This window comes from Sander vitreus, chromosome 20 (genome assembly GCF_031162955.1).
Source record: "Sander vitreus isolate 19-12246 chromosome 20, sanVit1, whole genome shotgun sequence".
Taxonomy (NCBI): Eukaryota; Metazoa; Chordata; class Actinopteri; order Perciformes; family Percidae; genus Sander; species Sander vitreus.
This window is the reverse complement of record NC_135874.1, coordinates 20,535,491-20,556,291: the sequence shown is the minus strand read 5'-3', so window position 1 is coordinate 20,556,291 and position 20,801 is coordinate 20,535,491. Positions and strand designations below refer to the sequence as shown.

The window sequence follows — 20,801 nt, the reverse complement described above, 5'->3', positions numbered from 1 at the left end:
GTCCGTTTGTGTCCCTGTGCTGTCAGTTTGTTCCTGTTGTTCCTGTCTGCGTGTGTAGCCTGGGCCTTTGTTTTGGATTCCTCCCTGCTTTAGTTTTGTAAGTTTTCCTTCAGAGTTTTTCGTTGTGTTTTTCCAGTCTCTGTACTGCCGTTTTTCATTCACAATAAACCCTCAACGCCAACCTTCTCCTGCCTGCCTCTCTCTGCGTTTGGGTCCTATTATTCCCTGCCACACGACATTGCCAAAGTCACTGCCAAAAAATATTCCAGCACATAACCCCCCTGTAAAAACACAACTTTTTGACTTGTTTTATTTAGATATAAAGTTTTAATTAGTGAGCTTTAGTGGTGCGGGTAGAGGGATTTTATTAACTTTGGACAGAGCCAGGCTAACTGTCTATGCTAAGCTAAGCTAACCGGCTGCTGGCTGTAGCTTTGTATTGAGTGTACAGACATGAGAGTGGTATAGATTGTCTTATCTAACGCTCGGTGATCAAGTGAATAATCGTATTTCCCAAAATGTGTAACTATAACTTTAAATCCCCTCCTAATCGGACATATTAGTATACATTTATATTCTCAGGCTCTCATTCACTGTAGTACTATTCCACCTGAACACATGACTCTGATATAACAATAATGAATGCAGTATATTATAAGATGTCAAGGGTGTTAAACAACCTAAATGATTGATTCACATTCAGGGTGCAAATGAAGTGCGTATGTCAAATAAAAGACTGATCCAAATAGGTTAATGCCCGTGTTCTCCTGGGACTCTGTCTATGCTGAAATAAAAGAAAAAGCCTGCCTTCCATCCACCACGGTAAATGCCCCTGTGATGGTGAGTCGGGCAGATGGGAAACAGAGATGCATAAAAGAATAAAAAAAATGTGTGAGGCTAGGGCTGTGCAGATTATGCAGACAGTTGACTGTTTCACAACCCTCCCACGGAGAGTGTGCTTAACGGGAGCTTCGCTTTGATCATCTCTCTGGCTTAACTGACAGTGTGTATCTGTGTGTGTGTGTGTGTGTGGGGTGCATTTGTTGGTTCGGAGGTGCAGAAGCACCTGTGCAATTGTCTCAAGCTTACTGCAGTGATAAGGGGGACATATCTGTATTACTAATTTACATTAAACAAGTGCATCTTCTCATTGTTAAGGCATCCTTTATGGATGTTTTTGGAAAAAATAAACAAAAGATCATGGTGACACTAAACGCAATGACCATAAAACTGTATCATCTCTATATATGAATAATACATGGGGAAAAAACTAGTTCACTGATTCAATTCACAGACAGATAGCCTACCGTCATCAGCCGAGGCGTCACTGCTGTAGCCGTTATACTCGGCAGTCAGAGGGCTATACTTCTGCCGGCTCTCCCAGCTGAAACCTCCTGCGTGTTTGGTATTAGCGGCTGCCTTGGCTCCTCCCCGGAGGCCTTGGGAGCGGCTGACCGCTTCCTGATACTGACCCATCAGTTCATCCTCGCTGTCCGATGACGAGCCCTGCAAGTCGCCGTCAGAGTAGGTCTTGTCTGTTTGGGGTAGAGAAAGATGGCCTGCTTACTGTGGGACAGGCCGACATGCAAAAGATCAGGTAGACTGGCAGCCTCTACTGGCCCCAATCCTGTACTTCACAGGACATCTGATGAACTGCTTTGTAAAAGGCCAACAGACAAAATACCTCAGGTAAAATTCCATTGTCAGAATAGCTCGCTAGAAATTAATTTCATCGGCCTTTGTTTATGAATGGCTACACAGTTTATTATAGACGTATTATAGGAGCTGAGGTTGAACTCAAAAAAATCAAAGATAAATAAAAACTCACACCCTTGCCAAAATGTATACCATATGCATTAACACAGCCAAAAAATGATAGAAAAGTTAAAAAGCCATCTCCCAAGTCCCTAGTGATGCATAAAGAACTGTTTAAGTTTTTTAAGCATTTTCAGCCTTAATTTTTGACAGGACAGCTGAAGACATGAAAGGGGAGAGAGAGGAGGAACGACATGCAGCAAAGGGCCGCAGGTCGGAGTCGAATCCGGGCCCGCTGCGTCGAGGAGTAAACCCCTACATAGCGACACCCGCTCTACAAACTGAGCTGTTTAAATGTTTTCTTAACCGCATTATATCAAATTCAATTACAATAGTGGTGGTCGTGACATATAGGTTTGGTAGGAAAAAAAATGACATTTACTTATTGTTTTGCAGTATAAATGTATAAAATCCATTCATCTGTTCATTACACCGTAATGGTCGGTTGTAGCAGCTGTTGTTTATTGGATCATTCTGAACAGAGAGCTAAAGATCATTCAGTCACAGCTTTGCTGAGCTGCTGCAGTTAAAGAGACATCTGCACATTCACCCTGCCATGCTATTTTCTGTATTTTATTTCTCATGCGTTAAATGATCTAGATTATCCTTCCGGTGTTTTGTGTTGAATTCACTGAGAAAATGACATGTCATGATTAATTTTGTACCATTGGTTCTGGGTTTCATCACACACAATGTCATCCATTCTCAAAAGTGTCCAAGTTATTTTTATTTATTTTTTTATCCTTGTCAAGTGACTTTGAAATGCTAAATAAATATGGGCCCTGGAAACGTGCATGAAAAACAGGAGATAAAGAATAGATATTTGAACTGTGTATTGGAATTATAACGGAAAGTATCCTTTTCTCCACCCAAATCCTATAAAAACATGTTAGAATGACTTTGATATGTTCTATAAACAAAATCACTGGTTGGTGTCACAATGTCTACAAGAATTAGATATGGCTGTGTTTTTATTCCAGGTATTACTAAGAAGGTGATTCATTGCTCTGTTAATACAATGTATGTATAAAGGAGGAAACAATATTTGTCATGTATGGTTCAGGTTTTGAAAGCAAGCAGATACAGAATGCTGCTTTGGATGAATTTGGAACCCAACACTGATCATGCAAGACAGAATAATACAGCAGCCAGATATAGTCGTGTTACAGAGTCTTGAATATAATGTGGTGAGTATAATGAAGGTTGTATTTACAAAGCTAATGTTGCCATGAAGCTCTGTCCATGAGTCGACACTTTATGCAACAGAGTGCCTTGAAATGCAACCGAAATATATGTCTAGACATACTGTATAAGTAATATATTAATGTCGTCAATGAATTGTGGAAGGTTTGTTAGATTCTTTGTGAAACTTAAATATTCAGTGTCCCTGTGGTGGTGTTTGAGGCTATAGTTACATAAAGTGCTGGCCTTGATTTAGACATATACTGAGAGGTTGTCTTAATGTTTGGCCCACATGTGGGGGGAAATGAAGAATAGAAAGAAGAAAACAAGGAAGAAATCTGAAAAGCTGGTGATGTACAATCATTACAGTATTGAAGAAATTCCAGAATATTATTATAGAATAGAATATTATTATTTGCACTGATTTTGAATGTCAATAAAACAGTCATTGTTGATTTTACATCGACCAACCACTGAAACACCAGTTGTAGCTTCACATTTGTTCCAGCAAGGGGCAGCAGAGCTTTAAAATGATTTCCTGTGCAGCCTGAACAATCTCTCCGAACTATTGTATTTGCAAAGGGTGTTTAGTTTCAGACCATAAAGCAAAAAGAATAAAATATTGGGCATTATTAAAAATGTTGTCAGTCTACAAAGTACCAGTTTGGGCTCAGAAAACAGTAGAGAAATATTCGTTCACTACATTACATTATAACTTACCACAATCTATGATAAGTAAACATAATTGTCCCATGTTTTTTGTTAAAACTGTCATTGTGCAAAAAGATAAACAGGAAAAGACACCAAGAACAATCGCCTCACCGCTTTATATACTGCCTCTCTTTGTTTTTAACTGAATGTTTACCAAGTGGATTGTCAGTGTAGAGCCAACTCCCAACTGTGCAGGCTCCCTGGGGCCACCAACCTTTTAAACTTCTGAAGCCCTGTGGACGGATGACAAGTAAACAGGCCTACATCTGTCAGCAACAGTAATCCCCTTATAGGTTGAGAAAGGCCATGGCCAGTGGAACATGTCCCCATGCAGAGGTCAGGCCACATGATGCAGTCGGTGGCATGGCTCCATACTTTTGCAGTGGCTGGACAACACAAATGACTTGAGTCTAACTTTTCTAGGGTCTAATTGGAGCTCAGGTTGGATATCTGAACAATGAAGGGAGAATCATTTGGAAGCTCTTAAGAAGGACCATGGTACAGTTAATAATCTGTGCCTTAAACTGCAAGTGTAGGATATGTTTTAATATATATAATAATAATAATAATAAATAATAATACATTTATTTGGTATATTACACAAAATAAAACTGTTTTTGCAGTTGGTTAATGGTGATATTACTTACTATTACTGGACAATTTTTTGTGTGGAAATTTCTAGTGGCCTAGACTCAACCAAAACCGTGTAAACTGAGGTATACAGTCCAAATGGCAACTACCATGGACACATAGTTCACACGTAGGTCCTGTAGCATTGGTTAAAACCAGTCCAAACTGTACTATAGTTACAAAAATTTCAATTACATGGGGCATTAGGTGTACTATTTAAAACATCTAAGGTTTACGTGACATGTAGAAACAATTATGGTGAAATGTACATTGAAACCTTTAGTACAAAAAGTGCACAAGAGCAGGCTTACCTTGCAACTCGGCTTTTTTCCTGAAGTCATCTAGGCACTGAAGGCTCCCTGGGTTCTCTAGTGCCAACTTCTTGTTCAGGTACCAGAACAGGAGGGTCACAAGGATGATGAAGAGTCCGATGGCTGTCAGAAACCCCAGCACCTCTGGAGAGACTGAGACATGGAAATTTGAGTTAAAGTTGCTGCTATTAAATGTGAGCACACAAACGGTGGTATAATGTTGGTATACAAATGAGATCATGGCAAATTGATTAAAGTTTGCAAAGTAAGCTAACACAGCATGGCAGCAAGAATACATGGCGCTGAAAATATATTGGTGTAATCAAGACGGCTTATTTTGGCAAAAAAAAAAGCCAATACTGCAGGAGTCTCATCATCTCATCATGTTTAATAATGTGATTTAGTGTTAATTAATATTTAACTTAATGTGGTTGGTTCATGTTCAAAGAGAGCATAAAGCACTTTTACAGACAGCATAATAAGTGCTTTTAATGTAACACTCAAATTCAGTAGTAGGTAGAGAGAGAGAGAGAGAGAGAGAGAGACAAACGGTATGTTGCCATAGCAACAGATTCAGGTGCAGCATCACTCCAGACTCCAGACAAACAGGCAGGTCAGATCTCATTAAATGCAACAACGACTGTCACACATCAGTAGATACAGTTTGCTTTGGAACCAAACATCATCAGATATGCAGAATGAACCCTGTTGATGAAGACAATCAGCCAGCTGTATTACCTTCCACCTCATATGTCACCTTCCAACACCTTCTTGGAGATGTTATGTCATCATCAGGTGTGGTCACAGGGGAGACTTCCCGCTTTAACTATTGGAGCGTATGTTTTTCAGTTGTTCTTCTCTCTGGTGGTAAATCAACCATTGTGACATCGTGAAATTGGCTTAACATGTTGTCCTCAACCGCTGCGGACTATTTAATGTAACCCTTGCAAACTTAAAGTACTAAACCACAATAATTAAGTTGAACATGTTCACTTCATAGACCTCTACAAAAGATCAGGACAGGAGCAATCAACCTTCAATTCCAGAGTTTGACTGTCACCTGCTGCAGGGAGTTCAGAAAATGAATTTGACAAACATAACGGCAAAATAGGTGTTGCAATCAGGGGCACACAGAGGATGAGTGGCTCACTGACTGTTCACAAGCTGGTGCACGTTAAAAGTCAGAACTGCTCGGTTATTTAAGCGTCACTACTCTATACTCGGCTATACACATACTGGATCTTGTATTGTGCTGTCAGTAGAATGTATTGTCCAACAAGTAAGGACACATTTGACACAATTTTTATAGCATAATAGATACGGCACTGTTCGTAATTTAGGGAGGGAATTGCACCCATGCTGTTCAGACATTACTAAAGGCTATGAGGCAATAACCAGCCAAGGCAGTAAAGAGCCCCCTATTAAAGCCATTTCTGTCGAGTGTGACTCATTGAAAAGACTTATCCAGGGTGATTGTGTCTTTGCAAATGAATTAGGGCTGGGCAATATATCGATATTATATTGACATCGATATATTAGGCCAGATATTGTCTTAAATTTTAGATGTCGTAATATCGTGATATGACACAAGCGTTGTCTTTTCCTGGTTTTAAATTACAGTAAAGTGATGTAATGTTCTGCACTTACCAGACTGTTCTAGCTGTTCTATTATTTGCCTTTACCCACTTAGTCATTGTATCCACATTATTGATGATTTTCTCAAATCTGATTTAATCTAAAATTTCATTGTAAATCTTTTGTGAAAACCCTACAATATCGCCGCAATCGACATTGAAGTATTTGGTCAAAAATATCGTGATATTTGATTTTCTCCATATCGCCCAGCTCTAACATGAATGATTGAATACAATTCCTACATTGTGTGGTGTGCACTTCAAGTGGTCAGCAAGGACAACAGGGATCAGAATAGAGGCAAGCGCAATGTGTGGTGCATTTTGGGATGAAACGGTGAATGCTGTCTTGTTTCTCAGCGTTGCAGAGGTTTGTATTCACAGTGTGACATGCAGGCTGCACCAAGGATTTTATGTATGAACTGCACACTACCAAACACTGCATACAGACTTCATCACACAAAGTTTGTGATAGAAAAAGCAAACTTGTAAACCAATCTGTATTGTACTGATGATGGTGAGAGGGATTTGGATTGTGGAATGCAGTGGAAAGGAAAAAGGATGTACAATCTAACTGATGCTGACTCCACTCCAGGCCCACTTACACTTGACACAACATAGAATGAATGTTGAACTACTTAGGATTTTAAGCATTTAGGATTTAAAATAGTCGAGTCGAGTTTATTTATATAGCCCCGCCTCTACAAAATACTGCCTTTAAGGGGAACTCTATCATATTAATATTACACGTCCATGAAGTGTGGTGACTTGTAAGAGAAATATAAAAAAAACAATGGTCAAAATAAATAAACAGAGGCCAAGATATCCTGATTTAAAGTTACCAGCATGGACCAAGCTCCAAAAACACGATAAATGTAGTAACTGAACTTCATTTCCAAACGTAACTGGGATACTGCGCAAGCTTCAACACTTAAGTTAGCAGCTAGCTAGCTTCTAAGGGTTAAGGATGGGTTAGGTTACAAAACAGGGTTTGGGTTAGGCATCACAACAAAATATGGCATCATTTAGTTTGACTCTCCCTGCCTGATAAATGTCCACATCTTTCAAATTCCATGCCTACAGTTTGTCTCCATTAGAGTACGGATCGGGCCGCATTTTTCTGTCCAAGCCCAGCCCGCGTCCGACAGAGCAGTAACCGAACCCGGCCCGAGCCCGACAGGCATTAATATATTTATGTCCGAGCCCGACCTGAGCCCGACACAGTTAAAATCTCTAATTTTTTTCTTATACTAATGACACATGTAGCCTAAGTTTGTTTGTGTGGAATGCCCGCTTTTATTAAGCAACTGTAGGAAGGCATTCGGAAATGTCAACAGATGAGCGCATCAGCGCACACGGGGCAACAAGCGCACATTAACACAGGCGCGCACCTACATAATAAGCTTTTTTAAATTTAAAATGTTCAATGCCTTATCGCGCTGATGTGACCGAGCCCGACCCGAACATCATTTCTAAATATCTGTCCGAAACCGGCCGGGCTCGGTTCAGGTATCCATCCTCTAGTCTCCCAGACCAACCTGAGATAACCGTAATAACATCATAAGGGTTATTTTCTCAGACTTTAGAAAGATCCCTCCAGAACCACAAAATACATTATACTGTGTGTGTAGTACTCCTCGTGATGAGTAAACTAAAGCATCATGGGTGGACTGATAGTGACAGTTTGATCCCCTAACTGTTAATCATTTACATAAATCAAGTGTTTTAAAAAAAAAAAAAAAACTAAATAATGTGCCTATATAAAGTTCTAGATCCTCTACATTAGCAATAATCTAGTGCTAATGTCTTAGACATTCACTTTACAATAGCCCACTGAAGGGTCATAAAAGTAAGAAGTGAGAAGTGATAAAGGTGATATTATAAAAGCAAAGGGGAAGGGTACAACATTTTTTTAGTGCAATTAGAAATAACACACTACTCACATACTGACTGCTCAAATTACTGCTGAGCTCATTTTCAATGATGAATTCAACTCTGCAACACAGAAATCACTACGTGTAGAGTCCATTTGGTTCAAATAAACCAAATGACTGGAAGATAATGAGCTCATTCGGCAAGCTAGTGTACTTGGATGACATCTTATTTTCCAATCGATGATGGTGATGATGTTTTCTGTTATTCATAATGGCCATTACATATAATGCCTGCAACAATTAACTGGACTCAGCCAACAGTGTCACAATGCGAACAACTGCCTGCACTTTTGCATTTGTTTCAGTCTGTAGTATTTTTTGCACGCACACACACACGCACGCACACACACGCACACACACACACTCTCTCTTGTCTTTCACACCTAAAGATCTAGAAAAGATAGCTGCTGTTCTCTTAAATGAGTCTGGATAATTGTTGGTAGCCCTCAATGTTTGGTAACAGGAGGCATTATCTCATGGGAATGCCTGTCTGCTCACACTGTACCAGCTTCTCACTGATGACTGAATTATTCAGAGCACAGATGGAGTGGGATCCTGTTCTGTATAATTCCCCAACAGGCTCAAACAGGGACAAGAATATTCAATCATAGAAATCTACAGACAGTTTCTCTCTTTACTTTTGGCTTCCTGACTTAAGACTACAATTGATTTTATTTATTTTTTTCAGGCTTCATTCCTCATTTTTACTCCCATCACCATACGCAAGTGTTGGTGTGTCGGTGATGCCTGGCCGAGGATGTCTAACATAATTTCTAATTATCCTGTTTCAATTTTATCAAACAGAAACTCACTACACTGTAATTCAAATGCAAAATAAGTCATTTAGAGCATTTAGATTCTTACCTTACGTCGGTCAAATTGCTTCTCATTTGGTATTCAAACCTGCAGCCACTAACTGGAACTAACAAAAAATTATATTGATAATAAGTAAAAAAATCCCGTTTAAAAAATATGACTTATTATACATGATCTTGATTAAAGAAACGAGTCAAAGTAAGATGTTTGGGCCACTATACATTAACAAAGAAAAATAATAGCACATAATAAAGCACAACAGAGAAACATGCCAGACGTTATTGTTAAGGACACAAATAATGAAGTCACACACATGGACACACATACAACATATGTTCAGTTTTAGCTAATACATGTACAACTTTTTGAACCAAATCTACTGTATTCCATTAAAAATACTGAGAATAGCCCTTACATAATATGTGGGGGACTGAATGCTGACTCACAGGAAGATTAAACATTTACAGACTTTGTTACACAAGAAGCTCAGAGACCAATAATTTGGGAAAGCAACCTTGTATTGGTTACACACTGTACCACACATCTTTGTAAGAGTCTTTAGAGTTAGTGTTTTGATTGAATTTAAAAGGTATGACGAGAACCAAACATGACATAAAATTCATCAAAAAGACATATTAGACAGATATTTGGAATTTACTACAGCATAATAACTCCAGGAAACTGACAGACATTTCACATTGCTCCCTCATCATGATGATAAAAGTAAACTGAGGAAAGGAGGAAAGTGGAATTCCTAACTATTTGTTGAATAATTGTAAACACATATGAATACTATATGACAATGTTATGTCTGAGCTTGGCAGTAAGAAAATTAAATCAACAAATGTCCTTGTTAACGGGAAACTGTCGGTTCGGTGTGTGCTTGGTATTTCTTATTAAGGGAAACTGTTAAAAGATTTTGGAGAAAAGCAAACCTGACAATATCAAAGATGCCTACACCATTCTCCGATGCAGATGCAGAGTTTAATACAGGCTGTGTTTAGATGTAGTGCAGGAAACATAGGTTATTAATACGATATTAACCTGGTGCAACAACTGATTTGCATAAGACGCTCAGTTTAAAGGTAGAAACGTGATATTAAAGCTTTAGTGCATAACTTTTTGATATTATTGAACGTCCGTTACATTCAAGCCGTTGCCAAATGAGTTGCTACAAAGCTAATTAAGACTATCAGCTCCACACAACTCTCTCTGTATTTCTCAGTATGACTATGTTCAGAAGTCATCCGGTGAAACTCGAGTGAAGATAATTACCTCTTCTGAAGAGTCCATCATGTTTTTTAATCCTCCGTGTCCAACAACTGCGTGGAGGAGGGGTGCGTGCGCAAAGTGAAAAAGACAATGCCTATTTCACTCAGTAGATGATTTGAGATGTTAAATATGGATAATAACTTTTATTTTGACATAGCTATATGACAGGAAGAAGCATAATGTATTTATAGGGCAATTACAAGACTGTCCAATCACCAGCCACAGTCCAAGGAAACAATGAGGAGGCATATGGGTCATAGAAAGGTTTCTGCACTGCACACCATGAAAATGACATCTTGATGTGACCAAACAGAAGGAGCAGGTGGTCTTATTATCCCTTGAACTGGGTAACCTTGTCTGGAACTGACATACTGACAGTTCTGAAATAAAACTACAGTGGCTACAAATACTGTACATCCTAAATTAGAGCCAATAAAGAGCATGCTTATAATTTCACCATCATAATCCAGACAATGTCCTTCTCAACTGTCCTACAATGGGAATTCTGAAAGTGGTAAGACACAAGACACGCTACATTTCCCACAATGCCTGGGAGCACTGAGAGATCCCCTAGGAGGAGCAAGAGGATGTTGCCGGGGGAAAGGACATCTGGGCTACTCAGCTGACCATGTTGCCATGGCAACCTGACTCAGGTACTGTATGCGGCTAACAAAATTGATGGACAGTTGAGACTAAGTTTCTCAAACAGTCAGTAATGTCTAGGTTTAGATGGTCTAGGAGGTGTTTAAAATCATTTGCACAAATTTTACTGTACATAAATAAGGAACACCAACTGCACATAGGTGGAAAAGTAATCTAAATGTGTTCTAGTCTAAGTTGCGCTAGTTGCTTTATTGTCTTTTTGGTATTATTGTTGCAAGTCTTTATTGCCGTTGTTGCGTTCTGTCCGCATGGAAACAGTTGCCATGTAGAATGTCAAAAAGCACAAAACCATCTCAAAACCACGAAGACACCCACACACACTCCACAGGCAGTCTATGAGCACTCTCACCAGCACTCTGATACACACTCCCACACATGTTCATACAATGCCCCGAAAAGAGAGAGAGAGAGAGAGAGAGAGAGAGAGAGAGAGAGAGACGCGCGCGCGCACACACACACACACACACACACACACACACACACACACACACACCCACACACCCACCCTGGAATCTTCAACAATCACAAAATAAATGGGATATCCCAAATTATTCAACATGCACACACTTACACAACCAGCCCATTCAGCTGGCTCATATATTGTGATAAGCACTCTCTGAAGAGTCGTCTCCATCCAGAACATGAATACTGCCATGGCAAAGAGAGGCACTGAGTGTTCTGACTCAACACGAAAAAATTACGGTTATTTTAACCGGCTTGATTTGTTAAAAGCTTGTTATTTCAGTTACAGCACCATCGTGACCTTCAATACATGCAGTTACATAAAAAATAAATCATGTCTACTCACTTTTGTGACATGTCAAGAATTACATCATGTACTTACCGTATATGTAAACTATAACTTTGGAATTGCCTATTAAGTAAAGTGTGGTTTATCCATTTAGGTCTTCTTTACCGAATTAATTCATATAAATCCACAATAATGCAACAGTAACATTTTAGATTACAGCCTGCAAATTAAAGTGTAATCATTTAGTTTATACAGGGTATTAATAAATACTTACTGGGCAAAAAGATGAGACGGAGTAAGAATCTACTTAACAATTACGGGGTACAGTAATAGTTACTAAGTAACAAGACAGGAAAAATGGCTAAATGGGTTGACAGTGCCGTTATTGCAATAAAATTATTTAGGGTATAATTCTTATGAAAAGTGTCATTACAAATGAGAAATGAGTTTGTAAAATATTTTTATGCTCAAAGTACTTATTAATATGACAAGGCTCAAACAAACATCGCAGCCCAACGACAGCGAAGGCAGCACAGCACACAGTTGAACAAGGACGAGTGTCAACGGGGACAGTTCAACAGTGATAAATGCTGATGAGGAAGGTGGAGTGTGAGGTCAAAGGTCAACCTCCCAGAGCTCTGATCTGCCATACCTTTTCTGACGCATATCAGCTCATGTACTCCACAGTTACGCTCGCCACCTGGAAAGACAATGCAGTTTCAATGAGCCACGCTGTGATGGAGGAAACGAGAGACAGAACAAACATCATGGGAACACATTTGAATATGTTGGAACATTTAGACAAATTCCCAGAAAAGGACAAGAACAACACATATATAAGACACTGACAGAGACTGGATGGTAACAGTCCATTGCTGGTTTACAAGCTGCTCGAGTTTAAAATGCGCCGGTTAATCTAAGAAACACTACAGAGATTTATTCAAACAGTCTAACAGTATCTTTATATGGCACTGACATTGGGTTTCATTGTATTTTCTTTCCTTCTTTCCTAATGGACAACAACTAGAAAGCTTTGAATGTCGACATACGGTCCCCAAATTATTTTGCCAGCACGACAGCTACTGCTTGATTTGTATTCTTCTGTGGACAAAAGCGCTTTACATGATTAAAGGCTGGTTTAGTTTTTATCCACAAATACTGTGATAAGCAGTTTCTATTCAGAAATAGTATATGTAGGTGCTGCCTTTAGATCTTGTAAGCTGAAACACTTATTTACAGTGACAGTACCTGTCCTAATTAGGTGTAAATAACCTGTGTGTGTCCTTTGTCTTACTTCTTACATCTCTCCCACCTCAAACCTTCAACTCTACTTTATTTAACTTTATTGATATAGCACTTTAAAATACAACACAGTTGTTCTAAATGTCTTTACATAAAACCCTCTTCTTGCTTAGAGAAAGGATCAGGGGAAAGACAAGCCACGGACCTTTTTCACAGCAGACATTTTGACTTGATAACCTTAACGATGGCTCAATTACATCAAGTGTCCCGGTAAGCTATTTAAGTGAGTCAGCATGCACAATACCAGGGCCTCTCCTAAGTGGAATGCAGCCATCATTAATGGTTTTGAATACACCTGTGCTTTTCCTACTATGACATGTCAACATGTCTGCCGTGAAAAATGTCTATTAAAGGAATAGTTTAATATCTTCTTGCTGAACGTTAGATGAGAAGCTTAATATCACTCTCATATTTATCTGTTAAATATGAAGCTTCAGCTAGCAGCCAGTTAGCTTAGCTTAGCACAAAGACTGGAATCGGGGAGAACAGCTCCTCCTGTTTGTTATTGTACAGCATCTCTGACATTTAGAAAACCCACAGTTTGGGTGGCAGCTGGAGGAGTATGATTGTCCATCATAGCATTAGGATATCATGAGATACTGTAGATAGCTAGACACTATTATTCAGAGAGAGGACCTCTGCATAGAGCTCACCATGGTTTTCTTCGACAGGTTTCCAGACAGTGACTGTAATTCAGAACTATTACTCACACTTGTGAGGGCCTCACAGTCTCTGAGCTCGGCCTCTGGGATCTGCCTACAGGTTGAGGTTTCAAATAGCTCTAGCTGCCTTCAACTATGACACTTGTAAGATTTGCACAGCTCTCTACCAAATCTAAAGAAAGGCTGAAAGCAATAAGACTAATGGTGTCACGGTGGTGCAATGGTCAGAGACACATGGCATTTGCCACATGTCATTTTTTATACCATGCTAACATTTGATGATTAATGACGTATCTAAAAAAGAATCAGTCATGTAGGGCTTAAGGAAAAGCGTTTTTTGACTGGGCTGTATGCAGAAACACAAATAGAGTCAATCTATTGTCTAGACAGAAAAACGTATAATTTAATTTGCAGCAGAAAACCCACAAACACATTAGATCAGAAATGAAGAAAAAAAACCATCAAAAATTCAAACAAAACTAAAACATTATTAGTTTCTTTTTTTAAATTGCCTTAACCCACCCTGCTAAAAATGAACATACTCGGGCCCCTGGTAAGCTCACCTGGTAGAGCGGGCGCCCATATATAGAGGTTTACTCCTCGACACAGCAGCCGTGGGTTCGACTCCGACCTGCGGTCCTTTGCTGCATGTCATTCCCCATTATCTCTACCCTTTCAAGTCTAAGTTGTCCTATCCAAATAAAGGCCTAAAATGCCCCCCAAAAAAATCAAAAAAATAAATAAAAAATGAACATACTACATTGTTCCTGGTCCAGCCTCCCATCATGGAAAGGTCATGTCAAACACACAAATAAGGCTCAGATTTGATACCGATTAAGAAGAGCAGGGTCTGTTGGCTTAGGTCAGTCTGAACCTTTCACAAAAGGCAGAAACAAGAAAACTAAAGCTGCAACAATTGATTAATTAATTAAGTCGATCAACAAGTTTAATCATTTATTGTGTGTGTATATATATATATACTGTATATATATTTTAGGCAAAAATGCCTTTCTGGGATAGTTAACAGAATATATTTGGGTTTATTTTTTTTTTTTGTATGAGTACAGGCCCTTTAAAAGTGCTTCCAGCTTTTAATAAAAAGACAGCGCCTACACCTTACATCCCTGTGTTCTTCAACTTTTATCGTCCAAATTAATTTTTTATTGAGCAGCTCAATATTTTTCATCTTTATAAAATTAGGCAGTCAATTCAAACCTCTTGGCTATCTGACTAGTGAAAAAGAGTGACCAGGCTGCAGATATGGCACAAACCAATGTCTGTTTATTTTTTTTACTGTTAATAGTCTAAATCCTGTAACTCAAGTAAAGCCAATGACTCAACTGCAGTTGTACAAACATGTTGTCTTGTTCTTAGTGACATATTTACCAGATTTTGTGGCATGTGTTAACATCTTCATTTAACTTAAAGTTATTAGTATCTTCACTACTACTATTACAGTAGTCTATATCCTTAACGTTCCACTTCCGGGATTGCTCCGTTGCCGCCGGAAAATGCGCCGGATTTCACTCATTTAGGCCCATCTGGGTCTAAGACTAAAACAACTTTTAAACGTACACATGTTCCACCAAAAAAAGTTCCTTCCGAGCCTATTTTGCAGCGGCACTGCAGCTTTTCTCCGGTGCTTAGTACCGCCCAAGAAGAGCCAGACTCTTCTCCAGCGCGCTTTGGAGGAGGGTCTGGCAAAGCAAGACTACTGTTATAGTAACATAAACCTAAGTAGTGTTTACAGTAAGCATAGAGTACTAATAGCAAAACTGCATCATTTATTTCCCATGTATAGGGAAGTAACTTACTGTTGCTCGAACGCCTCAGTAAATATTCACAATTTGTTTAATAATGGCCAAGCAGGACACAAGTGTTATAAGATATCAAAGGTTCATGTAAATACAAACCTCGGTAAGACATAAAATAGTGTATGGCTGATAGCCATGTTACAGCATGTAAACACAGCCATTGAAGGAAATTGAGCCTCTACATGACAAGACATGTCTGAAAATCTTTCCTGCACAACAAGGAGCCGAGTTGTTGCTGTTGTCCAGCAGATCGATACAGCAGCTGTGTGTGGGAGGAAGCTGCCTCTGCTCTTTCACTCACCACACACCATATTCGTCAAAAATAACATTTTCTTGCATGTGCTCTCTAATACAGCACACAGTGCCGGTTGCTCATATCACACCACGAGCAATCTCTCTCCCATCTTTTTAATATTTTGGGGATGAAAGTTCCATTAACCAGCACTAAAATTTTCTTACCAAAGGTGCCACATACTTACTTGCTAATGCCACGTAGACTGTCAAATAAGCAAATGAATGCATTAATGGGAAAGATTTGTGCTTTAACATATTTGTCATTACCACATGGGGAAAAATGAATATGGACTGACAGACAAAATATACTGATTAATATATAACATAGGCAACACGATGTTGCAAAATCCAATCAACTCGCTCTGTGCATGGACTTCTTCTAAACATAGTAGGTAAGAGTCAGTGAATGTTTTTAATGTGCAGTGTTGTTCTTAAAGGGGAAATGGCAATTATTCGCCTCCCGTTCACTTCCATTCTATGCGTGGGAAGGGGCGAATAAAACATTCGTTTCCGGTGGCAAAGCAAATTCGCATCGAGTTCAACTTCAGTGAACTTTGACTGAAGAAATCGCAGCCTCAACCAATAGCAAAGCAGTGTGTGTGGTTGAACTCGCTTGGCTGTGAGCCAAGATGGAAGAGACGTTGATTGTTGCTAACCAATAGCCGGCGGGCAATGATCACTCACCTGCATTCACACATGTGTGACCGTGCCCCGAAGCCGGTGCATGCCCGTGCTCGTCTCATGGGATGGGCTGGACCATAGACTGTATATAAGAATGGACCAACAGATCCCGTTGCTCTGGACGGAGTCCAGTGAAGGCCTTTAGAAGCACTTTTCCGGTGAGTGCTGAGCGTTACTGCGCAGCCTCCAACTGAGAGAAACGACGTAAATGTGACGTGAGCAACGTGTCTGAAAGTTGTACGTCTTCTGGTAGCTGTGCCAAGAGAAATCTCAATCATTCCCAATCTTGCAGAGACGTAGAGCATAGGTATATGTAAGGAGATAACATGGACACAGGCTAATTATTGCTAACTAAAATGCTAGTTAACATTAGTAATTAAACTTAAACAGCTAATGTAAGTCCAAACTGCCTGCGAGCTTCTCCTGTACTATACGGTAATTCCTCTACTATGCGACAGTAAGTTGCGTGGTTATGACACAATCGTTAGCCTATTTTTACAAAAACGTATACAACGGAGCCATAATGTGAGGTATAAGGTAATGGAGCCTTTTATACATTGTCGTGTTTCTTTAGAAATAAACAGTGGACAAATAAAGTCTTTAAACGCTTCAGATGTAAAGTTATTCGCTGTCAAAGTGACGTCAAGATGAATGGCAGTCAATGGAATGCTAACGTTGGGTGATCGCTTTGTAGCATCAAAATGGTGCCATAGGAGATTCAAGCTCTGAAAAGAAGCTTACCCCCTTGGGCTGGACAGAGAGGAAGCTATTCTGCCTCACGCAGCTTTAGTTGTCTTTTCCAATTATGACAATTATTAGACTTTGTGTCTACCTGTGGCACTGAGAGTACACTGAAAAGAGAGTGCTGGCTCTTAAAACCTTGTCAGTACATTGAGCGGTTCACGTGATCTCTTTTTGAGTCTGACAACAATCAATTCAAAGCACCTGTTGTGATCAATATGTGCAATTACTGAGTTCTTGTTTCTCACCCTTGGCTTCACCAAGTCTGTTTCACTTCTGCATGCTAAATCAAGGAGAAGTCTGTGGCCTCGCAGCCTTTTCTCATGCAGACATCTGGGGCCGGGCTGAAAACATTTTTAGGATTTGTCCCAGTTTCTTTAAGGAATCTCCTCTACCTGCCCCCTCTAATCAGGCTGCCGAGGCTAACACGTCTGGGTTAAGGAGAGAGGGATGGACTGAGAACGTGATACAGAAAGTTGGGCTGAACAAATTGACCTGACAGATATTTGGTTGTTTGAGGTCAGTGGAAAGAACATGCTGTGAGAGAAAGGAACAAGGGAAAGAAACTTGTGGTGAAACTTGTGGTGCTGCCCCAATTGAGTTTCAAACTGTTAGTTGAAGATTTACCAGCTTTCTAGCCCTTTAAACTGCTGGTCCAGAGGAATGGGCAAAGGCATGACCCGCCCTACACTCACTCTGATTGTCTTACCCTGATATTCTTACTCTAACCTTAACCAATCTCACTCCTCATGCCCAAACCTAACCAACCCATCAACCAATCAGAAGCGGGTCATGCCTTTGATGTCCCTCCGGGCCAACCATTCTAGCATCAAACCTCTACTATGTTCCCAAGCTAATTGCTTACTTTGCCAGTGTGCAGCTTGGTGCTGGGCAGGTAGCATATAGTAAGTTTAGGTTTTTTGCTAAAAACAGTTGCCTGCTGTGTCTGGAACCAAAGCTAATGAGAGACAGTAAAGTTGTGGGCTGTAAAACCAAAACAATGAGCTGAAAGTCGCTAAAACTAAAGTGGACTGCAGAATTGGGAGATCATTCTCTGTGGGTTTGTCACTATGAGTAACCACTTTGAAACAAGTCCCTCCACTCAAAAATGTGTTTTTCTTATGTTTATGTCCCCTAAAATGTCTGAACTTAACTATACTTAATTGTATCCGTCCAAAGTTTGCACCTAGAGAGGTGTTTTCACATTACTCTCCTGAATGGGAAATGTCTGTGCACTTCCCTGAAATTTGAGACTCAAACGTATCCTGGGCAAGCTTGATTAGGTAAATCGCTAATCCGTAAGCCAATCACTTGTCTTATACACAAAAGCCAGCAAAGAAACCGGCTCCGGCGCAGAGCGGACTGTCAGTACAGAGAGCAAAAACACACTGTCAGCGTAGCTGTTAGCCACTGCCAGTTACAAGCTAACAAGCTAACAAACAAAACATAAAGGATGCTAACTACATTTACCATTCTGATACATCTGCTAGTCCCTGATTTTAGTGCACAACAGACTCCTCATCTCACCTCATCGGTTCAGTGTTGTTTCTTTAAACCAATCACAATTGTCTTGGGTGGCGCTAAGCGCCGCACGGAGCAACGGCACCTCTGCAAAATAGCCTTGGGAAGGAACTTGTTTGGGTGAAACGTGTGTACGTTCAAAGGTTGTTTTACTCATGCAACAGACTACTCAGATTGGACAGATAGTCCATCTAGCTGTCTGGATTTACCCTGCAGAGATCTGAGGAGCAGTCAACCATAGTCCTCATAAATCGGCCAGAGTTTAAAATGCCAGCACAAAGAAAGCGGAAGCAAACGGACATCTGGCCGAAATGAAAGACATCCGGCGGAATTTTTGGCGGCACCTGAACAATGGAACATGTGGATATAGACTATCTGAGTCTGACTGACGGTGGGTTCAGACAGGATGCCGAAACTATATCGTTGCAGACCGCGAGCTCGCGGAGCTCTGCTAACGGGCCCATTGGGACTTCGCAAACCCAAGTTCCATGACAGATTTTTTTTTTTACTTTTTATGTGGGAAAACCGTGTACAAAAAAAAAAGTATGAATCATAACAGAATATTTTTTATATTCTTAAAAACATTTTTATTAGTGGGACTTTAAACCTTGTCATTTGATCCATTGTTAAAATAAAATATAAATCAGTGCAGCTTTAAAATTAATAACTAAAAGCAGGCCTGCAGAAAGTATTTTATAACGGACTGGATTTAGAGAAGTAAGCTAGCTAAATGTGCAGTGGTCTACATGCTCATCAAATAAAACAGAGACAAATGATCAGCTTGTATTGCTTCTTCATGTCCTCTCAATAATAGCAATAATTGATTTGTGAGAACATTTTCTCGTCAGTGGCCATTTACAAGAAAATCACTTAGTATCTTTATTGAAACTGGCAGAGGGAAGGTTTGTGTTACATCAGGTTGTTCATGAAACATGTTTGCGTTGTCATATTGAAAGGCAAGAAGGAGCGACTTCAGAATAAGCTCCAGCTAAGCCAGTTAGCAAATAGAGGATACAGTACGTCGAAGATTATCTTACCCGACAGTCGGCTGTAAATTGAGAAAGCAGCAACAGTTTCCTCGCACTACAGCTATATAACATATACTGAGGCATTGGGTTTTCTTGTGAGAAAACTGTGTGAAGTCACAGCCAACTATTGCTCTATATATTACCAGCACTCTCCATAGCCCTGGGCAATGGAAACATACTCTGACAAAGTAGTGCAGTTGACACCTTATTTATAGAACAGACAAAGCCACATATACCCAATTTAGAACCATAGTATTCATTTGACAATTACTGTGAAGTATTACTAATAGCTTGAGCCTGCAAACACACAACAATACAGAAGTAAAAAACCCATATACATTTTAACTTTTTTCTTCAAGAAAATCTGTTATTCCCAAATCAAACTCAAACCTCAGTGGCAAATGCATCTTCGGCCTTTCTGTGTACTTTTCTACTGGGACTAATTCATCAGTGTTACAAAACAAGCCTTGTATTATCAGTCACTCCCGCTCTAAGAAGGAAGAAATGATGTCTCTCTGTTTCTTGTGATTCTCCCAAATCGTGTAAAATGAAGAGCTGATCAATAAGTAAACTGCACAAAAAATCCTTCACTTTGTCTCAACCTGACATCAAGCCCTGAGATGACAGAAACATCATGATGATGAACAACATGATAAGTCAGTGCAGTGGATCTACAATCCATCCTACATACCGTAAAAACAACTTGCACAAATCAAACTTCTGGGAACAATCTGCTGAGGAACATTAACAAACATGCAGTTAAAGAAAAGAGTCTTGTTCAGACTGCCAGCATATTCATAATACTATATTGGCATATTCATTGGCAGATTGTATCCTGATTGATTTTGAAAGTCTGGACAGCAAAAAAAAAAACACAATGCGATTTTTGCAAATCGGATTCAAACCACATTTGGGGGTGGTTTCAAATGCGGTTCCAATTGGATTTCTACAGATGCGTCTCAGCCTGGATGTTCTGGCTGCTCAAACCGGATTTCAAAGTGTCTTTTGCGTCACTCGTAACGCGACACACATACATCAAATC

General features: G+C 39.7%; 1 protein-coding gene across 1 annotated transcript in view; it reads right to left on the bottom strand.

Annotated features, from left to right (window-relative positions):
• Positions 1-20,801, bottom strand: part of syt14a (synaptotagmin XIVa) — a 42,512-nt gene that overhangs the window by 16,871 nt on the left and 4,840 nt on the right. The window contains exons 2-4 of the mRNA XM_078277527.1: positions 12,369-12,416; positions 4,650-4,802; positions 1,308-1,535 (exon numbers count right to left, since the gene is read on the bottom strand). Of these exons, the coding sequence (XP_078133653.1) occupies positions 1,308-1,535; positions 4,650-4,802; positions 12,369-12,416 (429 nt within the window). The remainder of the gene's footprint in view (positions 1-1,307; positions 1,536-4,649; positions 4,803-12,368; positions 12,417-20,801) is intronic.